The sequence below is a fragment of the Gadus chalcogrammus genome, chromosome 23 (genome assembly GCF_026213295.1).
Source record: "Gadus chalcogrammus isolate NIFS_2021 chromosome 23, NIFS_Gcha_1.0, whole genome shotgun sequence".
NCBI classification, from domain to species: domain Eukaryota; kingdom Metazoa; phylum Chordata; class Actinopteri; order Gadiformes; family Gadidae; genus Gadus; species Gadus chalcogrammus.
Window position 1 is genome coordinate 16980024 of NC_079434.1, and position 23317 is coordinate 17003340.

General features: G+C 42.0%; 3 protein-coding genes, 1 long non-coding RNA gene and 2 pseudogenes across 10 annotated transcripts; 4 read left to right on the top strand and 2 right to left on the bottom strand.

Annotated features, from left to right (window-relative positions):
• Window positions 1–31: 31 nt before the first annotated feature.
• On the bottom strand, window positions 32–10311 carry LOC130377001 (keratin-associated protein 4-3). Its single transcript, XM_056583945.1, is given in 5 exon segments — window positions 32–51; window positions 593–966; window positions 3330–3367; window positions 3703–3795; window positions 9813–10311. Coding segments are annotated over 5 exon segments (570 nt in total). The 5' UTR covers window positions 9858–10311.
• Window positions 1509–8562, top strand: LOC130377498 (carcinoembryonic antigen-related cell adhesion molecule 5-like). 3 transcript variants are annotated; one of them, XM_056584643.1, is made up of 8 exons: window positions 1509–1794; window positions 2085–2154; window positions 2439–2804; window positions 3230–3553; window positions 3687–3962; window positions 4078–4150; window positions 4444–4477; window positions 7810–8562. In XM_056584643.1, the coding sequence occupies exons 2-8, from the start codon at window positions 2088–2090 to the stop codon at window positions 7999–8001; spliced, it is 1332 nt and encodes a 443-aa protein (XP_056440618.1). In that variant the 5' UTR covers window positions 1509–1794; window positions 2085–2087; the 3' UTR covers window positions 8002–8562. The 3 variants fall into 3 exon arrangements, with proteins under 3 accessions (XP_056440618.1, XP_056440619.1, XP_056440617.1); XM_056584644.1 differs by having other exon boundaries at window positions 2439–3553; XM_056584642.1 differs by lacking the exon at window positions 1509–1794 and having other exon boundaries at window positions 1895–2154.
• LOC130377797 (5S ribosomal RNA) lies at window positions 5966–6083 on the top strand (annotated as a pseudogene).
• Window positions 10312–11894: 1583 nt separating the features above from the next.
• LOC130377211 (carcinoembryonic antigen-related cell adhesion molecule 5-like) lies at window positions 11895–21456 on the top strand. Of its 5 annotated transcripts, none has more exons than XM_056584236.1 (11): window positions 11895–12179; window positions 12332–12476; window positions 13315–13841; window positions 14110–14179; window positions 14475–14852; window positions 15278–15601; window positions 15735–16004; window positions 16120–16192; window positions 16508–16541; window positions 19171–19268; window positions 20692–21456. In XM_056584236.1, exons 4-11 carry the CDS (start codon window positions 14113–14115, stop codon window positions 20885–20887), a joined length of 1440 nt encoding a protein of 479 aa, XP_056440211.1. In that variant the 5' UTR covers window positions 11895–12179; window positions 12332–12476; window positions 13315–13841; window positions 14110–14112; the 3' UTR covers window positions 20888–21456. The 5 variants fall into 5 exon arrangements, with proteins under 5 accessions (XP_056440211.1, XP_056440210.1, XP_056440212.1 ...); XM_056584235.1 differs by having other exon boundaries at window positions 12407–12476; XM_056584237.1 differs by lacking the exons at window positions 11895–12179; window positions 12332–12476 and having other exon boundaries at window positions 13150–13841.
• Window positions 13951–17268, bottom strand: LOC130377214 (uncharacterized). The gene is made up of 3 exons (XR_008894133.1): window positions 16445–17268; window positions 16101–16190; window positions 13951–15951 (listed from the first exon to the last, which is right to left on the bottom strand). It is a non-coding gene; the product is annotated as an uncharacterized LOC130377214 (long non-coding RNA).
• Window positions 18845–18961, top strand: LOC130377799 (5S ribosomal RNA; annotated as a pseudogene).
• Window positions 21457–23317: the final 1861 nt, after the last annotated feature.

Sequence of the window (23317 nt, forward strand, 5' to 3'; positions counted from 1 at the left end):
AAATAAAAGACATTGCAATGAATTCATGCAGTTATTGGAAGGAGATCGGAACTGGGCGATCAGACCAGGGGGTGCCCTGGGATCACTGTGAAAATGTGATGTCTCTGCAAAAAAAACATATTATGATTGTAATCTTAAATGATGGTTCATTAACTGTCATTTAACAAATAATTTTCCAAATGGTAATGCATGCATGTACGTATCTTTAAATCCATGAGCATTTTATTGTTTACGGAAAAAAGGGAAAAATTTGTCCAAAACATTTCTTATTATTATTATTTTCTGTATAGTTTTCCCCTAGGAACTGACCTCGGAGTACGTGGAGATAACTGCTCAACGGGCTAATTACCCACAGATCAGGGCTGAACTGGAGAAACACTGAATCTAATATTTTGGACAGATGGATTTTGTATCAACACATAATAATAAACGCAAAATAATACTCTGTTTAAGCATCTATGACTCACTACAGCCAACCAGTAGCAGGACTAAGTACAGCAGGACTCAGTACAGCAGGACTAAGTACAGCAGGACTCAGTACAGCAGGACTTACCACAGGACTCATTACAGCAGCACTCACTACAGGACTCACTACAGCATGACTTACTACAGCAGGACTCAGTACAGCAGGACTCAATACGGGAGGACTCTCTACACCAGGACTAACTACAGCAGGACTCACTAGACCAGGATTCACTACAGCAGGACTCACTACAGCAGGACTCGACACAGCAGGACTCGACGCAGCAGGACTCACTACAGCAGGACTCGACACAGCAGGACTCGACACAGCAGGACTCACTACAGCAGGACTCGACACAGCAGGACTCGACACAGCAGGACTCACTACAGCAGGACTCACTACAGCGGGACACACTACAGCAGGACTCACTACAGCAGGACTCACTACAGCAGGACTCACTACACCAGGACTCACTACAGCAGGACTCACTACAGCAGGACTCACTACAGCAGGACTCACTACACCAGGACTCACTACAGCGAGACTCACTACAGCAGGACTCACTACAGCAGGACTCCCTACAGCCGACCAGCAGCAGTGCTTGAAAACGCTTCAAAGAATTGTACTGACTTTCAGAATGAAACCAAACTATAGTTCTGTTTTTGTTCGTCGCATGTCAATTTGTAAGAACTAAGAATCATTTATAATCAATGTAATTGTTTTACATAGCAGACGTTCTATACTCATTTTAAAACGCAAGACACCCTTTGGTGAAATCTTTTTCCAGCTTTTCTCTCCCTTCAGACAGTAACTATGCTCACTAAATACAACACAGGCCTTTTCATCTCTGAATTTATCGATCTTAACTCATCTCAGATCGTACTGTGAATACAAATTAATCTGGGGACTAAATATTCTTTATTATTAAATCAGCATTCATAGGAATGCAACCACACATTTGCCAAATATGTGGTTGAGAAGAGGAAGTACCACGATGCTGTAAGTCAAATTTCCTGCTTTCCACAAGCCATGTTTTTCAGTTCAAGTGACAGCAGCATTGGGTCTGATCAAAGTAACTGTTTATTTGGTGCAGTTTAGTCTCCTCTCTCAAGGAGAATATTAAACACAATTACCAATAACTGACATGAAGGTCGATTTGCCGTGCATGGATCATAAAAGGAGTGGTCACAGAGGGACAATCGCTATAAGTGGAAGTTTCCTAACTTCTGTATTTAAGTACACCTTTGCCTAAGAACGCATTAGTGCAACACTGTTCTTCATTTAGAACTAACCCCTGCCAGTTGGCTGTAGAAAACCACCTACTGCTCTCGGTAAGGAAATTATACATGATATATATATATATATATATATATATATATATATATATATATTATATATATATATATATATATAGATATATATAATTTTTTTAAAGGCCTTGAATAAACTTTTTAATGCAGGTTCTTGTTACTAATGTTGTTCCATGTAGCCTACTCTATTTCCATAATGGTTATTTGTAGTATTTGTACAACAACGAAGATGTAGTTACCTTAACCCAGTCCACAGTAAAAACTAAAACGAATGAACCTCAACTCTAACCTTCTTTGATTTCATGATGCAGGAGATGAGGTTAACAAGATACATCACGATGATCAAGTTGGAAATGCTACTGAATGTCATCTTTGTTTCGGGTGAGTGGTGTTCAATTGTTTTATTGTGAATATTTGGATCCAAGTACTGAATATGTTTAGGTAATACCACGCCAACAGACCCGTCTTACAAGACCCAGAATGAATCATTTGTTTTACACCAAACAGACTGCTTATCTGCATGTAATCGATAACTGAAATGTATCCATGTTCAGAATGTGATGCCGGTCTAGTAGAGGTGTGGCCAGCCTGTTAGAGGAGGATGTGGTGGGACAGGAAGGATGCATGTCATTGGCCATATTGTGTAAAAAACGCTTGCATTGCAGGTGGTGAGGGATCCTGTGCTGCAGCCCTTAATGCATCTATGCCAAACAAGATGGAGGCATTGAGCGACACTTGTTTGCAAATTCCATGTTCATTTGATTCCGTACCATCAAATCAATTCGATAAAAACAAACCCATTTTGAGTGCATGGTTCAGATCAACCACCAATGTTAAAAATGTGGTTTTTTACAGCAACTTACAAAAAAATATATATCCAATTAGTATCATTGGGAATATGACAGAATACAACTGCACAACTGTTTTTACAAACATAATCAGAAGTTATGCTGACGTGTATTACTTCAGAGTGGAAAGCCCCAGTTTCAGGGCAACTGACATCTGCAATCCTCTTACAATCACAGTTAAAGGTAAGAGAACCCGTTTGGTTTGGGTTGTCTATTTTTTGAAGGCAGCAATTATTATAATTATTTGGATTCCTATTTCCATGATTATGAAAATGTTAGACCTTCAGCTACGTCCTGATTAGTCAGAGATACTTGTTATCCTTGTATAGAATTAAAGTATAGATAACAGAGAATTGTATTTTGATTTTAAAGGAATGTTTAACCAATGTTTTATGCCGTCATATATATATACAGTCATAAATAATACTTATTGTGGACTATGGGGTCAGACACACTTCGTTTCCCTGATAGAATCTTTAATGTGTTTACGATGATTATTCTCCCCTCTGGAATACACTGGTGAACACTGAAGATGCTGCATTCATTCATATGGATATTAAACCTACATTTCAGCCTAAAACAAATGTTTCTTAAAAACAACCACGTAGATTCAGCCCCAGCACCCTCCATACAGACCCTCCAGGAGGGACCACTAACGGAGGGGAGCAGGGTAACGTTCACCTGCAGGGCCATCGCACCCTGTCCCACCCAGCCGCCTCACCTGAGCTGGAACCAGTCAGGAGGTCCTGAGGGCCGGCCGGAACCGCACGGAGACCAAGAGCCTAACGTCAGGACCCGGCGGCTGGATATCACTCTGTCGGACCGACATGACGGGGTCCGCCTCACCTGTCTGGCAGAGTATCCCGTGAACAACTCAGCAGGCGGGCCCAGCATCAGAACAGCAGAGAGCGTTGTGACGCTCAACGTTTCCTGTGAGTGACCAGCAGACGGTCCAATCAGTGAGCCGGGGCGGATGAGAAGCACAAAGCGTTTACATACTGCATTCAAATCCGTCAACAGTGGAACCATAGCTTGAAATTGAAGATTTATCTTGTGTTCCTGTAGATTCCCCGAAGGATACGCAGGCCTCCGTCAGCCCCCCCACGGTGTCGCTGGGCAGTGTGGTCAACCTGACGTGCACCAGCAGAGCCAACCCCCCCGTTCTCCGGTTCACCTGGTTCAGGAGCAGTGCGGAGGGACCCCTGAACGTGTCAGATGGATCTTTATACAGCTTCAATGTGTCCAGCTACAGAGGAATCTACTACTGCGTGGCCACGAATCCCTCGGGAAACCAAACATCAAAAGAGATTACGCTGTCAGCGGTCAGCGGTGAAAGCGATGGTAAATCAAACTAACCCTGACCCTATAATAAAAACCTAACTATAACACATATCCCAAATATATCTAAATGGATATGATAATGCCCCAGTGATCTACATTTCTTTGTCTCCCCCAGGATTGAATGTCCCTCTGATAGTTGGTGGATTCTTTGGAACCGTCTTCTTTATTGGTCTGATCATCTGTGTCCTGTGAGTAAAACACACACTGTAGATATAGATATATTTAGAACAATATCTGTAGAGATCTAGATCTAGATCTGCATAGATCTAAATATCTATATGTTAGGGATAATCCACGATGAAGTAAGAATTAGCTTGAGTCTTAAAATAATGGTGTTCATTAGTATTGTTGACGGTTCTGTTACATATGTTTATATATATGAATCATTTAGGTTGAACAATGATAAGGCAAGATGAACCTTTCCAGTATGTGTGCTGGATCCGTCTCCGTTCTAACCCGTGATCCCACCTCATGTTTTTAGGTGGTTACTGAAGAAACGTTCAACACAGCAACAGGTAGGAACCACACTGTGGTGGACAGCATACTCGCATCCTGCACTTGAACATAGAAATAGTTTACCCTAAGAAGGCAAAGTAAACAAGTTTACTGAATTGATAAAAAGAATGTGGACGATGAACTCATTCAAATTTTTGGAGGACGCAGTCCTTTCTGTACATTGTCTTAATTTAGGCATTGTTAAAAGTATTTGCGAAAAAATTAACAAATAGGCTTACTTGCAGTAAAAATCGATCGATCAAATATTCCAATGGACTTAATGTATACAATTGTCTACAAGGTAATTACTTAACGGATCTTAGCCCACCCAAAATAAGCATAATGTACTCTGCTACCTAAAGAAATACATATTGTACTCTGTTACCTCAATAAATACATAGCTAATATAGTAGTACTATGTATTGTACTTTTGCTGTCTTATACAAGGTAGCTCTCCAGAAACACGAACAATACATTAAATGTTTTGCTGTGATGTCCAAAAATGGCAGAACCAAAGAAACACAAGTGAGTGCTAGAAAGTGAGTGCAGGAAGTTTCAGACACTGTGGGAAAATGAATATTTATTCATAGGAGTAAAGGGGAAATGTGCAATAAAACTTTAGCAGTAATGAAAGACTATAATGAACCACACACCGAAAACGAGAACATAAAGTTCAGCAAATTGCAACTAGCCTGCTAGCTCAACAACAGGTTTTTTTCGTGCTAATGTAGCCGGCGCGGTCTGCATATCGCCGACTACTGCGTTATGTTCTGGTGGACTGAAGACAGAAAGCTGACGTTCTTTTATGGCACTTTATTTTGTACAAGTTCAATGAGAGCAAATATTCAGCACTATATCTTCACGGAATGAACCAGCCTATCATAAGAAAAAGGACAACTGAAACATTTGGGCTATACACTACTCAAAGATAGAATGACGAGCGCAAACCACGAGGTTAGCTATGTTAACAATCTAAAGCTCACAAAACATAAATGTTGTCGACCAAAACTGACTAAATTTAAGTGCACTCATCCTGAAATACATATACAAGCTACCATGTGCACTAAAACTAAAGTTGGAACAGGTATATTTCAAGTTCACATTGCACTGCTGTGGTACACGTACCTCTTATCAAGTGGAATGCAAACTGAGAAATGAACCCGAAAATCTAGCATATAGCCACCACTATCCAATAGATGGCGCAGTTACACAACAAATAAATCTCCCAATACCTAAAAACGACTATGAACAATACAAGATTTTGGTGAAATCAAACTCACATAACCACAAAATATAAAATGAAAGGATACAAAAATATTTGTGATTCTTTAATCTGTTTCATTAACAAAACACAAGAAAGTGCCATAATAGCCAGTTAAATGGTAGCTCAACTCATTGCCTGACATGGGAATCCATTCTCAGACGGTGCCTTCATAAAACAGTGTCTCGCTAAAATTGCAGGAATAATGTGGCCGGAAAAAATGCTGGAATTCAAAACTGTGACCATGTCCTCGGCCTTACCACCATGGACACGCCCGATCTCGTGTGATCTCGGAAGCTAAGCACGGTCGGTCCTGGTTAGTACTTGGATGGGAGACTGCCTGGGAATACCAGGTGCTGTAAGAGGTGTCAGGTGGTGGCACACTTCCCTCTGGCCTTAACATCAGTCCCAATGCCCCAGTGAAGTGACGGGGACACTGTGCTGTGGAAGGCGCCGTCCTTCGGAGAAGACGTAAAACCGAGGTCCTGACTCACTGAAGTCATAAAAGTTTTATGACTAATTATCCTCCTGTATAATTGGCTGACTCATTAATTCCCTCACTCTCATCCTCAAGCTGGTGTGTGGTGAGCTTTCTGGCGCAGATTGGCTGCTGTGCATCACCCAAGTGGGTGCTACACACTGGTGGTGGTTGACGAGGTCCCCCCCTTCACTGTAAGTGTCTTTGGGTTATTGAAAAGCGCTACACAAAATAAAATAATAAATAAATAAAAAATGTCCACAAACACAGTTGTGTGGCGAATCGAAGACTTGAGAATTACCTTAAAACATCAAGTGTGGGAAAAAGCTTATGCTTCAGATTTTTCCTTGATTGCATGTGATGAGAGCACAGATGCCACAGACACTGCACAGCTGTTCATTTATTTACGGGGAGTCTATAACGTTTGCATTGCGGAGGATCTGCTTGATCTTTGGAGTCTAAAGGGCACAACAACGTTAAGGACGTCTTCGAGGCTGTGTCAGATGCAATTGACAAGACGGGACATAACTTGGACAAGCTGTGTGGAGCAACAAGGGATGGGGCTCCAGCAAAGGAAGGCGAGCACAAAGGAATGGCCTCTAGGGTGTGCTCCAAGGTGCAAGGGAGTGGAGGTGAGGCTGTTCAAATGCACTGCTTCATCCACCATGAAGCCCTTTGTGGCAAAGCCGTCCAGCTTGGCGATGTGATGAACCCTGTCCTGACAAACTGTCAACATAATTCGAGCCTGAGGGCTCTACCAAAGCTTTTCTATCTGATGTAGATGCCGAACACAGGGACGTACTCTACCATTCTGATGTGCGCGGTCAAGTGGCGTGTTGCTGCGGTTTTATCCACTGAGATCAACTTTTTTCTTTTTCTCTCTTTAAAAGAGAAGGACCGACCTCTTCATGAGCTGCAACTTCAATGTTGCGCAATTCCCCAAGAAGTCCGAAATCAGATGTGCTTTTCCGAAGGCCAAACTTTCTGTGCTTACTCAGCGCTTCCAAGATTGTCCAATGGATGCAGAAGAAGAGGAAGAAAGTCTGCAATTAGAATTTATTGTAATGCAGTGTGAAGATTATCTGAGGAATCAACGTCAGCTTCTCTCCATAACCGACTTCTACCGGAGCTTGGAAAAGGCCAAGTTTCCACTGATGAGAATCCACACAAAAATAATGATGAGCCTTTTCAATAAGTTACTGTTCAGTAACATATTTGCATAACAAGCTTGAAATATACCAATACCTTTTTCCCTTTTATACAGGGCTGTGAAGGAGGGTCTCAATCATGACTAAGAAACCTGAGCTGCCAAAGCTTTTTGTAACAACAATAATAAAAACCCATGAACCCATGATGGCTGTTATATAGGCTGAGTTTTTTCTTTAAGCATATTCAATTATCAAGCATTGCTGACCTACATTTGATTGATTTTGTTAACTTTGATACACTTGAGTGAGGCGATACACCTCAGCTCTGGTGCATGGCCCAGCCCTTCTTATATTTTTATGGGCTTCAGTGAAAAAAACCTTGAACATCCCTAACCGTGTTCTATGGGAACAACTTGTTCACTCCTCTTTCAGGTCATGTATTCATGCATCAATGCTCTTCCACAGAATCCAATATTCGAGGCGTCAGACAAGCAGGTGGAAGAGGAGATCCACTACGGAGAGATCGACTTTGCCAAGCGAGGTGCTGTGCAGAACCCGGTGTTCCCCCAGGGGGAGGAGCAGACCTCAGAGTACGTTGAGATCACTGCTCAACAGGCTAAGAACTCACAGATCAGGGCTGAACTGGAGAGGAGCTGAATAGTTTGGACTGGGATCTCTTTAGTATCCACTCATGTATTGTCAGTGTAAACATATCCTGCTTCAGCACCCATGGCACCCTTTATGCTTTTTGGTCTCCAAGGCACCCAATAAACCAAAACAAAAGTTTGTACGACTCCCTGCTTGGTTCTGTTTATGAAATCAACAGCACAACAAATGTTAGGAAAGGCCACTTTTATAAAATGCTGCAAAGAAACAGCAGGATGCATTTCATTACATTTTTTTCCAAAGTGCCCCCTCTTCAAAGTGGAAAATATTCAAATGTGAATAAGTGGGAGGGAACAACTCCACCCATTGGAGGGCAGGTATGTCCACAGCGGACGAGGATGTGATGTGAAGGGTGACAACGATTTTAAAGTTCAGCCAGTTACCCATGGGTGGAGTTTGTCCCACCCACTCATTTGCATTTTAATATTGTCTACATTGAAGCGTGCCATAATTTGAATATGCAAACGCAAACAGTTGTAACTTTTATTTGTATATTGTCCACATTTAAGCAGACATTTTTTTAAATGTAAAGAGATAGCATTTTATTGTATATCTGAGTCAAATAATGTGTGTATATTATGAAAAATAAAAAGCATTAGTGCTATTGCATTTTCATCCTCAACATTGTGTTTTCATTTGATTAGGGTCCTCAAAATGACTCATTAGTTTGAGAGTATGGTGGGGAGGATTGGAGTGAGAGTGTGGATGGTAATGGAACTGGTTCTGGACCAAAGCAGATTGGTGGAAATCGAGATTGTCCCAGATGACAATGTATCTCTTCTGCTCTGCAGACATTTGACGTTCAAAATATTTGTGATGTTCCTCCCTCTGACCTTCTCAGATTATACCATTCATCTATGAAAATAGATCCATGCAGGATTCCATCATCGTCCATTTGCTAAATTCGGAAAAAGTTTATTCAAATATAGGCCTACTATCAAACTGCGCTGAAGTGTACATTAATTCTATCCAAACATTCATTATCTATTTGTTTGTCTGTCTACATATTTTACTGGAGACAATAGAGATTTTTTTTTGGCCTGTGCTTTTAAAAAAAAAACAAAACTCACTTTTGCAACACTCCTCTGCTGAGCTCGGTTTGTCTGTCCAGTTCTCTCAATGTCCCAATGTCCCACAACATGGTCAACCGACGTTGCTCCATCTCATCCCATACTTTGGTCCTCGTCTCCTATGTCCACCTCCTATGTCCACCTCCTATGTTACTCATCAAAGTCACTGTGCGTTACTATTATTATTTTTTTATTTACCTGATCAACGATTGGCGTTGAGAGCGATGGAGTGGTGTGTGTGTGTGTGTCTGTCTGGGTCCTATTTTAACAGTCTGAAACGCAAGTGAGAAGCGCCAAGCGCAAGTAGCTTTGTGGGCGGTTCAATGGCGATGTCGCTATTTTACCGGCGCAAAAATCACTCTTACGCTCGGGGCAAATCTAAAAAGGGTTAGTCTAAAGTAGCCTAATTACCCTTAGGTGTGGTTTGGGTGTAACGTGCAATAAACCAATGAGATTGCGCATTTTAATCGGACGAATTGATATTTTGACAGCGCTCTCCGATGAGACAGATGCACATGCATTTCAAACTTCAAATGGCTCAGTTCATGGCCAAATAATATGGCCTTATTCACACATGGAATAAGGTTTTCTATTTTCAGTCCTCAAATACATTTCGGCAAAGAAAGCTTACCAGTATTGAATGCATCAATGTTATCGACTTGTGTTCCTAATATGCATGTACTGCCCATTAAAATACATTGCCATGGACTGTATTATGCGTTACGTGTTTAGTTTGCGTGTGTTTGAACAGATGGACGCACACACGCACGCCTGCATTCATTCATTATTTTACAGATACACACACGAGCACCCGCATTCATTCATTCTTCCTAACTCTTTTTTTAACTTTTAAACTCACTCGCGGCAAAACAATGTTTTCTCACGATCAAATACTCATCAATCCTAAAAGTTATGGGCATGTACACGAGGTCTGTGTCAAGAAAATATGTGTTTGCTGTACGTGTTTGCAGATGCATTGATTTAAAAGTGCAACTTATAACCGCTGTATTAGCTGTTCTTTCCCAAATAATTTACCAAGAATGTGTGGCTAGGTAGATGAGAGAAGCAAAGTGTATGCGCGAGGTGCACAAGCAACATTATTCACGCGCCCTTAAAATAGCATCTGAACAACGCGCCACTGACTTTAAACCAGGTATTTCCTGGTTTGTGGCGCAAATGGTTTCTGAAACTGCAAAATAGCACCAGGGAACGCCAGAACCGACAGTCTGCCTGTTTGTCTTTTTGTGTGAGAGTGCGTGTGCGTGTGAAATGTACGTCTCCAAAGACTTCAATCTATCAGAGGCGAGTGTCGACCTTGACTCTCCAGAGTCTGCGCCACCAGTTATTAGTGGCGGAATTAGTCGCGCAGTGCTGTGTGTGTGTGTGTGTGTGTGTGTGTGTGTGTGTGTGTGTGTGTGTGTGTGTGTGTGTGTGTGTGTGTGTGTGTGTGTGTGTGTGTGTGTTGCGCTGGAGCGACGGCAGCAGAGAGAGCGCGTGGGAGCCTCTACGTTATCGCCAGAGAACTAAACCCACGGGGAGGTCCGAGCAGTTCGAGCGCTAGAACGCACTGTTTACGTCGTTTAAGTCACGCACACAGAGATGCGTCCGGTGATCGCCCCGTAAAGCGCGTGATATGTAAAAGTTGGCAGAAGCGGTTAAAAGCCGTGCATCAGAGTGTGCACCCAGGACCGTAGCACCAAATCCTGGGCCCTGTATACAAAAGGTACTGATGACCCCCCCCCCCCCCCCCCCCCCCCCCCCAAAACCGGTTGCCAAAACCGGTTGTAATTTTTTATTTTGAGGCAGCAGGGGGTGTTGTCGCAGCTAAATATAACTAATAAAGTAACTTGTAATCTAACTTAGTAACTTTTAAAATCAGTAAAGTAACTAAGTTACTATTTTAAGGAGTAACTAGTAATCAGTAATCTGATTAATTTGATTAAGTAGTAACACCGGTCGGTAGTGATGCAATCAGTAATCTGATTAATTTGATTAAGTAGCAACACCGGTCGGTAGATGATGGTTGTCTCTGCCGTCGGTGTGTCAATGTGTGTATTAACCGATGTTAGTTGCTTTGGATAAAAGCGTCTGCTAAATGCCCTAATTGTAAATGTAAATGTAACATTGACTAGGACTCACAACAACAGGAGTCCTTACAGCCAACCAGCAACAGGAGTCTCTACACCAGGACCCACAATTGCAGGACTCACTACAGCAGGACTCACTGCAGCAGGACTAACTACAGCCAACCAGCAGCAAGACTCACTGCAGCAGGACTCGCTACAGCAGGACTCGCTACAGCAGGAACCATTACAGGACTAACTACGGAAGGACTCCCTATAGCCAACCGGCAGTAGAGCTTGAAAAAGCTTCACAGAAGAATTTGACTAACTTTTAGAATTTAAAAAACAATGGTTCTGGTTTTGTTTGTCGCATCTCAGTAAGAACTAAGAATAAGTTATGATAAATGTATTTGTTTGACAGAGTAGGCTTTCTATACTCATTTTAAAATGCCATACTCATTTTTTGGTGAAAGCTTTTTCCAACTTCTTCTCTGTCCATACAGAGAGTCACTATGCATACTAAATACAACACATGCCTTTTCATCTTTGTGAATTGATCCATTTTAAAACATTTACAATTGTACTGTGAATACACATTCATTTGGTTACTACATTTTCTTTATTTTTATATTTGCAGTCACAGGACTCCAACCACACAATTGCTCAATATGTGGTTGAGAGAAGGTAGTACCACAATGCTATAAATATAATTTCCTGCTTTCCACAAGCCATGTTTTCTTGATATTTTCAGTTCAAGTGACAGGCAGTATTAGGTTGGATCAAAGTTACTCTTTAGTTAGCGCAGTTTAGTCTCCTCACTCAAGGAGAATATTAAACACAATTGCTAATAACTGACATCCAGGTTGATAAACCGTGCATGGATCATAAAAAGAGTGGTCACATAGGGACAATCGCTAAAGGTGGAAGTATCCTAACTTTGGTATTTAAGTATACCTACCTCTAACAACGCATTAGTGCAACACTGTTGTTCTTTTACAACAAACTGCCAAAGAACAAAAAGCACCTACTGCTCGCGGTAAGGAATCAAAACATGATGTATATACATAATTTTTTACAGGCCTAGAATAAACTGATTAATGCATTTTCGTGTAACTTTTTTTGTTCCATGTAGCCTGTTTTTCCATATTCCTTATTGGTTGTATTTGTAACAAGGAAGATGTACTACAGTAGGTACCTTAACCCAGGCCACATCAAAAACTAAAACGACGATACCTTCACTCCTTATTTGAATTCATGATGCAGGAGATGAGGTTCACAAGATGCATCACGATGATACAGTTTGAAATGCTACTGAACGTCATCTTTGTTGCAGGTCAGTGGTGTTCATTTGTTATATTGTGAATATTTAGTTCCAAGCATTGAATATGTTTAGGTGTTGGCACGCCAACAGACCCGTCAGGGATTGTTCGGAATTTTGGACATTGGACCTCATTTCCAAGTGAGCCAGTGTGTTATCCATCATTGGAGACCGTTTAACACGTTTCATTCAGTCCTTCTAGTTGTAGAGATCGCTGGTGCTAGGTTAGCGCAGGTCGACGGTTTCTGCTAGCCTGCCATTAAAACAGTTTTTCCCACTCCACAGTACACCCGAGGCAAATCAATTATAACGCCAGACTAAAGATGTTAATGACTGTGTTGATAGAATACTGTTAGAAATAAAACTATTGTTGCATCGCAATTATCGCATAACATTTTGAGGGACTACTTTCTCAGCAGTGGCGGAATTTTACTTTGCTCCGGTGTAGCAACCAATTCACTACAGCAGAACATTAACAGAGAAGCGCACTCCAGTCAGGGACACCTAATAGTAGGTGCCTATGTAATATCAGTCCGCCGCTGCCGTAGCATGCTTCCAACTACAGGGAAGTATAAACTAAATGCAATGCGACACTGGCCCACTTGGAAATGAGGTCAGATGTCCAAAACTCTGAACAACCCCTTTAATGGACCCAGAATGAGTCATTAGTTTTACCATTAATGGACTAAATGCTAATCTGCATGTAATCGATCTCTGAAATGAAGCCGGTATCCATGTTCAGAATGTGATGCCGGTCTAGTAGAGGTGTGGCCAGGCTGTTAGAGGAGGATGTGGTGGGACAGGAAGGATGTATGTCATTGGCCATTTTGTGTAAAAAATGCTTGTGTTGCAGGTGGTGAAGAATCCTGTACTGCAGCCCTTAATGCATCTATGCCAAACAAGATGGAGGCATTGAGTGACACTTGTTTGCAAATTCCATGTTCATTTGATTTAGTACCATCAAATCTACTCGATAAACACAAAATCTTTATTGGTTTATGGCTAAAATCGACTCACCATTTTGGGCCTAATCCAGAAAGTGTGGTTTTCAACGGCAGCAAAACCAATAATACATATCCAATTAGTATCATTGGGAATATGAGTGAATACAACTGCATACAACTGAACTCTTTATTTGGTGCAGTTTAGTCTCCTCTCTCAAGGAGAATATTAAACACAATTACCAATAACTGACATCAAGTTAGATTTGCCGTGCATGGATCATAAAAGGAGTGGTCACAGAGGGACAATCGCAAAAGTGGAAGTTTCCTAACTTCTGTATTTAAGTACACCTTTGCCTAAGAACGCATTAGTGCAACACTGTTCTTCATTTAGAACTAACCCTGCCAGTTGGCTGTAGAAAACCACCTACTGCTCTCGGTAAGGAAATTATACATGATATATATATATATATATATATATATATATATACATGATATATATATATATAATTTTTTTAAAGGCCTTGAATAAACTTTTTAATGCAGGTTCTTGTTACTAATGTTGTTCCATGTAGCCTACTCTATTTCCATAATGGTTATTTGTAGTATTTGTACAACAACGAAGATGTAGTTACCTTAACCCAGTCCACAGTAAAAACTAAAACGAATGAACCTCAACAGTAACCTTCTTTGAATTCATGATGCAGGAGATGAGGTTCACAAGATACATCACGATGATCAAGTTGGAAATGCTACTGAATGTCATCTTTGTTTCGGGTGAGTGGTGTTCAATTGTTTTATTGTGAATATTTGGATCCAAGTACTGAATATGTTTAGGTAATACCACGCCAACAGACCCGTCTTACAAGACCCAGAATGAGTCATTCGTTTTACACCTAACAGACTGCTTATCTGCCTGTAATCGATAACTGAAATGTATCCAGAATGTATGTATGTTCAGAATGTGATGCCGGTCTAGAAGAGGTGTGGCCAGCCTGTTAGAGGAGGATGTGGTGGGACAGGAAGGATGCATGTCATTGGCCAATTTGTGTAAAAAATGCTTGTGTTGCAGGTGATGAGGAATCCTGTACTGCAGCCCTTAATGCATCTATGCCAAACAAGATGGAGGCATTGAGTGACACCTGTTTGCAAATTCCATGTTCATTTGATTCAGTACCATCAAATAAAATAGATAAAAACAAAAACATTTTGGGTGCATGGATCAAATCTGACCACAGTTTTGACGGTCGTCCAGAAAATGTGGTTTTCCACAGCAACAATCAAGATAATAAGTATCCAATTAGTATCATTGGGAATATGACAGAATACAACTGCACAACTGTTTTTACAAACATAATCACAAGTTATGCTGACGTGTATTACTTCAGAGTGGAAAGCACCGGTTTCAGGGCAACTGACATCTGCAATCCTCTTACAATCACAGTTAAAGGTAAGAGAACCCGTTTGGTTTGGGTTGTCTATTTTTTGAGGGCAGCAATTATTATAATTATTTGGATTCCTATTTCCATGATTATGATAATTTTAGATTTTCAGCTACGTCCTGATTGGTCAGAGATACTTGTTATCCTTGTATAGAATTAAAGTATCGATAGCACAGAATTGTATTTTGATTATAAAGGAATGTTTAATCAATGTTTTATGCCGTCATGTATATATACCGTCATAAATAATACTTATTGTGGACTATGGGGTCAGACACACTTCGTATCCCTGATAGAATCTTTAATGTGTTTAAGATGATTATTCTCCCCTCTGGAATACACTGGTGAACACTGAACATGCTGCATTCATTCATGTGGATATTGAAGCTACATTTCAGCCTAAAACAAATGTTTCTTGAAAACAACCACGTAGATTCAGCCCCAGCACCCTCCATACAGACCGTCCAGGAGGGACCACTAACGGAGGGGAGCAGGGTAACGTTCACCTGCAGGGCCATCGCACCCTGTCCCACCCAGCCGCCTCACCTGAGCTGGAACCAGTCGGGAGGCCCTGAGGGCCGGCTGGAACCGCACGGAGACCAAGAGCCTAACGTCAGGACCCGGCGGCTGAATATCACTCTGTCGGACCGACATGACGGGGTCCGCCTCACCTGTCTGGCGGAGTATCCGGTGAACGTCCCAGCAGGCGGGCCCAGCATCAGAACAGCAGAGAGCGTTGTGACGCTCAACGTTTCCTGTGAGTGACCAGCAGACGGTCCAATCAGTGAGCCGGGGCGGCTGAGAAGCGCAAAGCGTTTACATACTGCATTCAAATCCGTCAACAGCGGAACCATAGCTTGAAATTGAAGACTTATCTTGTGTTCCTGTAGATTCCCCGAAGGATACCCAGGCCTCCGTCAGCCCCCCCACGGTGTCGCTGGGCAGTGTGGTCAACCTGACTTGCACCAGCAGAGCCAACCCCCCCGTTCTCCGGTTCACCTGGTTCCGGAGCAGTGCGGAGGGACCCCTGAACGTGTCGGATGGATCTTTGTACAGCTTCAATGTGTCCAGCTACAGAGAAATCTACTACTGCGTGGCCACGAATCCCTTGGGAAACCAAACATCAAAAGAGATTACGCTAACTGTCAGCGGTGAAAGCGGTAAATCAAACTAACCCTGACCCTATAATAAAAACCTTACTATAACACATATCCCAAATATATCTAAATGGATATGATAATGCCCCAATGATCTACATTTTTTTGTCTCCTCCAGGATTGAATGTCCCTCTGATAGTTGGTGGATTCTTTGGAACAGTCTTCTTTATTGGTCTGATGATCTGTGTCCTGTAAGTAAAACACACACTGTAGATATAGATATATTTAGAACAATATCTGTAGAGATTTAGATCTAGATCTGCACAGATCTATACATTTAGTTAAGGATCTAAATATCTATATGTTAGGGATAATCCATGATGAAGTGAGGATTAGCTTGAGAGTCTTAAAATAATGGTGTTCATTAGTATTGTTGACGGTTCTGTTACATATGTTTATATATATGAATCATTTAGGTTGAACAATGATAAGGCAAGATGAACCTTTCCAGTATGTGTGCTGGATCCGTCTCCGTTCTAACCCGTGATCCCACCTCATGTTTTTAGGTGGTTACTGAAGAAACCTTCAACACAGCAACAGGTAGGAACCACACTGTGGTGGACAGCGTACTCGCATCCTGAACATAGAAATAGTTTACCCTAAGGCAAAGTTAACAAGTTTACTGAATTGATAAAAAGAATGTGGATGATGAACTCATTACAATTTTTGGAGGACGCAGTCCTTTCTGTACATTCTCTTAATTTAGGCATTGTTAAAAGTATTTGCGAAAAAATTAACAAATAGGCTTACTTGCAGTAAAAATCGATCGATCAAATGGACTTAAAAATTGACTTAATGTATACAATTGTCTACAAGGTAATTACTTAACGGATCTTAGCCCACCCAAAATAAGCATAATGTACTCTGCTACCTAAAGAAATACATATTGTACTCCGTTACCTCAATAAATACATAGCTAATATAGTAGTACTATGTATTGCACTTTTGCTGTCTTATACAAGGTAGCTCTCCAGAAACACGAACAATACATTAAATGTTTTGCTGTGGCGTCCAAAAATGGCAGAACCAAAGAAACACAAGTGAGTGCTAAAAAGTGAGTGCAGGAAGTTTCAGACACTGTGGGAAAATGAATATTTCTTCATGGGAGTAAAGGGGAAATGTGCAATAAAATTGTAGCAGTAATGAAAGACTATAATGAACGACCCACACTGAAACCGAGAACATAAAGTTCAGCAAATTGCAACTAGCATGCTAGCTCAACAACAGGTTTTTTTCGTGCTAATGTAGCCGGCGCGGTCTGCATATCGCCGACTACTGCTATGTTATAATAATAATAATAATAAATGAAATTTATATAGCGCTTAATATGGTACTCTAAGACGCTTATGGTTATGGTGGACCGAACACAGGCCGCTGACGTTCTTTTATGGCACTTTATTTTGTACAAGTTCAATGAGACGACGCTGAAGTTGGCATCCGATTCGCAGCATCCGATTCAGCAGCTGGTCCACTTTAAATCGGTCCTGATTGAAAACCACTACACCTAGACTCTTCAAATCTGGACTAAATTATCACAGTGAGGCTATACATTATAATAAACATAGTTACAGATTTGTGAAACATTTTTTCTATTTGTGAAAATGCAATACAGGCTTATTTTAATGCTTTTTAGGGGTCCAGACCGCATTAGAACGGGTCCTGATTGAAAACCACTACACCTAGACTCTTCAAATCTAGACTAAATTATCACAGTGAGGCTATACATTATGTAAAACATAGTTTCAGATTTGTGAAACCTTTACCCTATTTGCGAAAATGCAATAAAGGCACATTTTAATGCTTTTTAGGGGTCCAGACCGCATTAGAACTGATCCTGATTAAAAACCACTACACCTAGACTCTTCAAATCTGGACTAAATTATCACAGTGAGGCTATACATTATGTAAAACATAGTTTCAGATTTGTGAAACCTTTAACCCATTTGTGAAAATGCAATGCGGTCTGGACCCCTAAAAAGCATTCAAATAAGCCTGTATTGCATTTTCACAAATCTGAAACTATGTTTTACATAATGTATAGCCTCACTGTGATAATGTAGTCCAAATTTGAAGAGTCTAGGTGTAGTGGTTTTCAATCAGGACCGATTTGAAGATTCTAAGTGGTTTTCAAGCCGAATCGGATGCTGCGAATCGGATGCCAACTTCAGCGTCGTTTCAATGAGAGCAAATATTCAGCACTATATCTTCACGGAATGAACCAGCCTATCATAAGAAAAAGGACAACTGAAACATTTGGGCTATACACTACTCGAAGATAGAATGACGAGCGCAAACCACGAGGTTAGCTATGTTAACAATCTAAAGCTCACAAAACATAAATGTTGTCGACCAAAACTGACTAAATTTAAGTGCACTCTTCCTGAACAAGTTACCATGTGCACTAAAACTAAAGTTGGAACAGGTATATTTCAAGTTCACATTACACTGCTGTGGACACGTACCTCTCTTATCAAGTGGAATGCAAACTGAGAAGAGAACGCGAAAATCTAGCATATAGCCACCACTATCCAATAGATGGCGCAGTTACACAACAAATAAATCTCCCAATACCTAAAAACGACCATGAACAATACAAGATTTTGGTGAAATCAAACTCACATAACCACAAAATATAAAATGAAAGGATTCAAAAATATTTGTGATTCTTTAATCCGTTACATTAACAAAACACAAGAAAGTGCCATAATAGCCAGTTAAATGGTAGCTGAACTCATTGCCTGACATGGGAATCCATTCTCAGATGGTGCCTTCATAAAACAGTGTCTCGCTAAAATTGCTAATGTGCCCGGAAAAAATGCTGGAATTCAAAACTGTGACCATGTCCTCGGCCTTAACACCATGGACACGCCCGATCTCGTGTGATCTCGGAAGCTAAGCACGGTCGGTCCTGGTTAGTACTTGGATGGGAGACTGCCTGGGAATACCAGGTGCTGTAAGGGGTGTCAGGTGGTGGCACACTTCCCTCTGGCCTTAACATCAGTCCCAATGCCCCAGTGAAGTGACGGGGACACTGTGCTGTGGAAGGCGCCGTCCTTTGGAGAAGACGTAAAACCGAGGTCCTGACTCACTGAAGTCATAAAAGTTTTATGACTAATTATCCTCCTGCATAATTGGCTGACTCATTAATTCCCTCACTCTCATCCTCAAGCTGGTGTGTGGTGGGCTTTCTGGCGCAGATTGGCTGCTGTGCATCACCAAAGTGGGCGCTACACACTGGTGGTGGTTAGCGAGGTCCCCCCCTTCACTGTAAGTGTCTTTGGGTTATTGAAAAGCACTATACAAAATAAAATAATAAATAAATAAAAAATGTCCAGAAACACAGTTGTGTGGCGAATCGAAGACTTGAGAGTTACCTTAAAACATCAAGTGTGGGTAAAAGCTTATGCTTCAGATTTTTCCTTGATTGCATGTGATGAGAGCACAGATGCCACAGACACTGCACAGCTGTTCATTTATTTACGGGGAGTCGATAACGTTTGCATTGCGGAGGATCTGCTTGATCTCTGGAGTCTAAAGGGCACAGCAACGTTAAGGACATCTTCGAGGCTGTGTCAGATGCAATTGACAAGATGGGACATAACTTGGACAAGCTGTGTGGAGCAACAAGGGATGGGGCTCCAGCAATGGAAGGCGAGCACAAAGGAATGGCCTCTAGGGTGTGCTCCAAGGTGCAAGGGAGTGGAGGTGAGGCTGTTCAAATGCACTGCTTCATCCACCATCAAGCCCTTTGTGGCAAAGCCGTTCAGCTTGGCGATGTGATGAACCCTGTCTTGAAAACTGTCAACATAATTCGAGCCTGAGGGCTCTTCCAAAGCTTTTCTATCTGATGTAGATGCCGAACACAGGGACGTACTCTACCATTCTGATGTGCGCGGTCAAGTGGCGTGTTGCTGCGGTTTTATCCACTGAGATCAACTTTTTTCTTTTTCTCTCTTTAAAAGAGAAGGACCGACCTCTTCATGAGCTGCAACTTCAATGTTGTGTACTTCCCCAAGAAGTCCGAAATCAGATGTGCTTTTCCGAAGGCCAAACTTTCTGTGCTTACTCAGCGCTTCCAAGATTGTCCAATGGATGCAGAAGAAGAGGAAGAAAGTCTGCAATTAGAATTTATCGAAATGCGGTGTGAAAATTATCTGAGGAATCAACATCAGCTTCTCTCCATAACCGACTTCTACCGGAGCTTGGAAAAGGCCAAGTTTCCACTGATGAGAATCCACACAAAAAGAATGATGAGTCTTTTCAATAAGTTACTGTTCAGTAACATGTTCGCATAACAAGCTTGAAATATACCAATACCCTTTTCCCTTTTATACAGGGCTGTGAAGGAGGGTCTCAATCATGACTAAGAAACCTGAGCTCCCAAAGCTTTTTGTAACAACAATAATAAAAACCCATGAACCCATGATGGCTGTTATATAGGCTGAGTTTTTTCTTTAAGCATATTCAATTATCAAGCATTGCTGACCTACATTTGATTGATTTTGTTAACTTTGATACATTTGAGTGAGGCGATACACCTCAGCTCTGGTGCATGGCCCAGCCCTTCTTATATTTTTCTTTTTGTGGGCTTCAGTGACAAAACCTTGAACATCCCTAACCGTGTTCTATGGGAACAACTTGTTCACTCCTCTTTCAGGTCATGTATTCATGCATCAATTCTCTTCCACAGAATCCAATATTCGAGGCGTCAGACAAGCAGGTGGAAGAGGAGATCCACTACGGAGAGATCGACTTTGCCAAGCGAGGTGCTGTGCAGAACCCGGTGTTCCCCCAGGGGGAGGAGCAGACCTCAGAGTACGTTGAGATCACTGCTCAACAGGCTAAGAACTCACAGATCAGGGCTGAACTGGAGAGGAGCTGAATAGTTTGGACTGGGATCTCTTTAGTATCCACTCATGTATTGTCAGTGTAAACATATCCTGCTTCAGCATCCATGGCACCCTTTATGCTTTTTGGTCTCCAAGGCACCCAATAAACCAAAACAAAAGTTTGTACGACTCCCTGCTTGGTTCTGTTTATGAAATCAACAGCACAACAAATGTTAGGAAAGGCCACTTTTATAAAATGCTGCAAAGAAACAGCAGGATGCATTTCATTACATTTTTTTCCAAAGTGCCCCCTCTTCAAAGTGGAAAATATTCAAATGTGAATAAGTGGGAGGGAACAACTCCACCCATTGGAGGGCAGGTATGTCCACAGCGGACGAGGATGTGATGTGAAGGGTGACAAAGATTTTAAAGTTCAGCCAGTTACCCATGGGTGGACTTTGTCCCACCCACTCATTTGCATTTTAATATTGTCTACATTGAAGCGTGCCATAATTTGAATATGCAAACGCAAATAGTTTTAACTTTTATTTGTATATTGTCCACATTTAAGCAGACATTTTTTTAAATGCAAAGAGATAGCATTTTATTGTATATCTGAGTCAAATAATGTGTGTATATTATGAAAAATAAAAAGCATTAGTGCTATTGCATTTTCATCTTCAACATTGTGTTTTCATTTGATTAGGGTCCTCAAAATGACTCATTAGTTTGAGAGTATGGTGGGGAGGATTGGACTGAGAGTGTGGATGGTAATGGAACTGGTTCTGGACCAAAGCAGATTGGTGGAAATCGAGATTGTCCCAGATGACAATGTATCTATTCTGCTCTGCAGACATTTGACATTCAAAATATTTGGGATGTTTCTCCCTCTGACCTTCTCAGATTATACCATTCATCTATGAAAAAAGATCCATGCAGGATTCCATCATCGTCCATTTGCTAAATTCGGAAAAAGTTTATTCAAATATAGGCCTACGATCAAACTGCGCTGAAGTGTACATTAATTCTGTCCATACATACACTGTCCATAAAAAAAACAAAACTCACTTTTGCAACACTCCTCTGCTGAGCTTGGTTTGTCTGTCCAGCTCTCGAAATGTCCCAATGTCCCACAACATGGTCAACCGACATTGCTCCATCTCATCCCATACTTTGGACCTCGTCTCCTATGTCCACGTCCTCCTCCAGGACTCTCTCTCTCTCTCTCTCTCTCTCTCTCTCTCTCTCTCTCTCTCTCTCTCTCTCTCTCTCTCTCTCTCTCTCTCTCTCTCTCTCTCTCTCTCCTCTCTCTCTCTCTCTCTCTCTCTCTCTCTCTCTCTCTCTCTCTCTCTCTCTCTCTCTCTCTCTCTCTCTCTCTCCCTCTCTCTCCCCCCCCCCCCCCCCCCCCCCCCCCCCCCCCCCGACGGCAGTGTTTGATCATTGGTCCATGGGTTTGGTATGAAAGGCAGGGCCTTAACTTAGCAAAGAGGCGGCATCATAACTTGCTGTGTCTCATGAGGTTTTGCCCCTTTAGTGTCAAACCCTAATCATTAATAACAACTATACTGCCAGACAATTAGAAGGAAGAAGCAAGGAAGAAGAGTTTGCAGCCAGGTGGGTGCCTACACAGGCAGGAAGAGCCAAGGTAGCGCTGGAGCTGAGGCCCACGCTGATCGTGGACATGGAGCTGAGCTGAGAGAGCACTCAGAGAGATAAGAGGCTTCATGGCCGCTGGGATGCCTCGTTCGTGAAGTGGAGTGGTGTCCACACATGGCCACAGCATTTAGAGTGTCATTCCCTAATTTACCGACGTGTGGTGCAGGAGGGAAAAGAATGCTCTAGGCCAGTTGCAAACTAGCAACGACAAACGCGCCAGGGAGAAAGTCAATTGCGCCGGATGCAAGATAGGGCCCTCTGTCTGTCTGTCTGTCTGCCTGACTGTCTGTTTGTGTGAGAGTGCGTGTGCGTGTGAAACGTAAGTCTCCAAAGACTTCAATCTATCAGAGGCGAGTGTCGACCTTGACTCTCCAGAGTCCGCACCACCAGTTGTTATTAGTGGTGGAATTAGTCACGCGGTGCTGTGTGTGTGTGTGTTGCGCTGGAGCGACGGCACCAGAGAGAGCGCGTGGGAGCCTCTACGTTATTGAGAGAGAACTAAACCCACGGGGAGGTCCGAGCAGCTCGAGCGCTAGAACGCACTGTTCTCGTCGTTTACGACACGCACACAGAAATGGGTCCGGTGATCGCCCCGTAAAGCGCTTGATATTTAAAAGTTGGCAGAAGCGGTTAAAAGCCGTGTGTCAGAGTGTGCACCCAGGGCCGTAGCACCAAATTCTGGGCCCTGTATACAAAAGGTACTGATGACCCCCCCCGGCAAAAAGCGGTTGTAATTTTTTATTTTGAAGCGGCATGGGGTATTGTCGCAGCTAAATGTAACTATTAAAGTAACTTGTAATCTAACTTAGTAACTTTTAAAATCAGTAAAGT